The sequence below is a fragment of the Penaeus vannamei genome, chromosome 8, assembly GCF_042767895.1.
Source record: "Penaeus vannamei isolate JL-2024 chromosome 8, ASM4276789v1, whole genome shotgun sequence".
NCBI lineage: Eukaryota > Metazoa > Arthropoda > Malacostraca > Decapoda > Penaeidae > Penaeus > Penaeus vannamei.
The window spans coordinates 31,406,992-31,409,491 of NC_091556.1; the positions used below are offsets into that span (position 1 = coordinate 31,406,992).

At 31.9% G+C, this 2,500-nt stretch overlaps 1 protein-coding gene across 1 annotated transcript in view; it reads right to left on the reverse strand.

The window, feature by feature from the left end:
- Nucleotides 1-2,500, reverse strand: part of LOC113815774 (Kallmann syndrome 1) — a 24,263-nt gene that overhangs the window by 7,679 nt on the left and 14,084 nt on the right. The window contains exon 4 of the mRNA XM_070124091.1: nucleotides 1,433-1,470. Within this exon, the coding sequence (XP_069980192.1) occupies nucleotides 1,433-1,470 (38 nt within the window). The remainder of the gene's footprint in view (nucleotides 1-1,432; nucleotides 1,471-2,500) is intronic.

Here is a 2,500-nt window from a genome sequence, read left to right on the forward strand (position 1 = left end):
TTAATGCGTTCTGTAAGGCTTAGCTGGAAACGACTGCTGCTTTCACTGATTGCAGACGTGAGACGATTTTAAAATATTTGAAACGGTTACTAACGGTCCTTGAGCCGTTACACTCGGTATTTAGCGGGAATTTAAATCGCTCGGCCTCAGATCCAGCCAATCAGCAGCTCGTGCTTCAGACATTAACCAATCAGCGACGTCGATTCACACACCCTTGAAGCCTAACCTCAAGTCAAATTATGAACTACAAAACAACCAGCACGTGAAGAGACTGACTATAAAGTTCCTGACTGATTCAGACGGAGTATATATAGCTGTCATTATCACGATTGTTTGCTTCAAGTAACAACGCATAGGTATTGCTATTAGTTTCGTCTTTCGTCCATCTAATGAATTCCCTGCCATTTTCGATTAAGAATTATTTCTTCTTGTAATTATTTCCCTGTTTTCATATTTAGAACAAGTGAGTTTTGACCATCAAGTCGACTTATCGTTCGCACGGAAATCAAGAACTAAACTAACTTTCTCTGATCTCAAAGTAGTCGTAAATAGACTGCTCAAAGAATTAATAAGAAAAAACAACAAATGAGTGTTCTGATTTTAGTCTTATTGTTATTATTCTCATTGTTATCATCATTGTCATTACCTCCGCCAAAGAGATAATAACACTATTCTTGATAGCGTCTTTTGTTTATTTGTTTGTTTGTTCGATGGTTATTTGGTTGGCAGGATAATTCAAAAAGTTATGAATAATAATCTTTAATCAGAGGTGTGTCTTAACCCAACTTATGATTATTATTGTTATTGTTGTTATTATTACTGTTATTAACATTATTATCATTATCACCATCATTATCATTATCATTGTTCTTGTTGTTATTGTTAATATCATTACTATTATTGTCAGTATTATTAATATCATTATTAGTAGCAGCAGCAGCAATAGCAGTATTATCATTGCTATATTTTTTGTTGTTATTACTATCATTACTATCATTATTATATTATCATTATGATCATGAACGTTATTATCATTATCATTATTGTTGTTGTTACTATTATCATTATCATTACATATTATAATCATCAACGTTATGATCATTATCAATAATTTTGTTGTTGTTGTTATGATCATCATTAATTGTCATCATTGTTATTATTATTAACATTACTATCATTATCCTCATTAACATTACTATTATTTTCATAAATATTCTATTACTTATAGTTTATTATCATTATCATTGTCATCATTATTAATATCATCGGTTTTCATATTATTATTATCACCATTATTATGATTCTCATTATTGTTGTCTGGCTGTTTCTGCTGTTCTTATTCTCATTACTATCATTCTAACTATCTTATCACTAGTTTTGTTGGTTTGGTTGTTATCGTAAAAAAATATATAATCATATTGTAATAACTTACCTCTGTCTCGGTTTCCTTGACTGCACCACAACCACCATCTGTAAAATAAAGAAAAACTGATTTAATTCGTCATTCCGCTGAGAACAATGATGATGATAATGATGATGTAGGGAATGATGATGTCAATATCAATAACATTAACAATGGTGAAAACATGATGAGGAGGATAGTGATGATGATGATATTGATGATGAAATTTGTAATGATGATGATATTGATGATGAAATTTATAATGATGATATTAATTATGAAATTTATAATGATGATGATATTAATTATGAAATTTATAATGATGATGATATTGATGTTGAAATTTATAATGATGATGACGATAAGTATGACGATGACAATGGTAATGATAAAGATGATAATGATGATAAAGGTCATAATAGTAATGATACTGATGATAATAATAATAATGATGATGTTCATATCAGAAAAGAGGATGATAATAAGGATAATGAAAATGAAAATAATGATGATGATGAAAGTAACATTAATTAATATAATTATCATCATCATCATTATTATCATCACCATTAGTACTATCAGGGTGAAAAAGAATGGTAATGATGAAAATAATAATCTCTCTGTATGATGAAGTAAAACTAGGTTTATAAACGGTGAATGGGTCAATGCTTCTATTATGCACACACGCACACACACACACACACACACACACACACACACACACACACACACACACACACACACACACACACATACACACACACACACACACACACACACAATCAAAGTAATAATAAAGAGTACATAAATTAAAACATAGCCGAAAACAAAATATTAACAATCGCAACACGACAGACTCCATACAGACTGCATACACTTACACATCCACGCAAGCAAAAACACTTACACAGACAACCACGTCCATAGATACGCACATCAGCCTAATAAACGGGATAAACGCACCCTGTATGTATAGTCCCCGAAGCGTAAATCAAAATGTTAACCATCGCAGCTTCCCCGCCTCTCCCCGGCCTTCCCCCACACGCGAGGAAAGGGGAAATAACTCAGGGAAATTTCCTGACGTGTCCGAAAATCCGG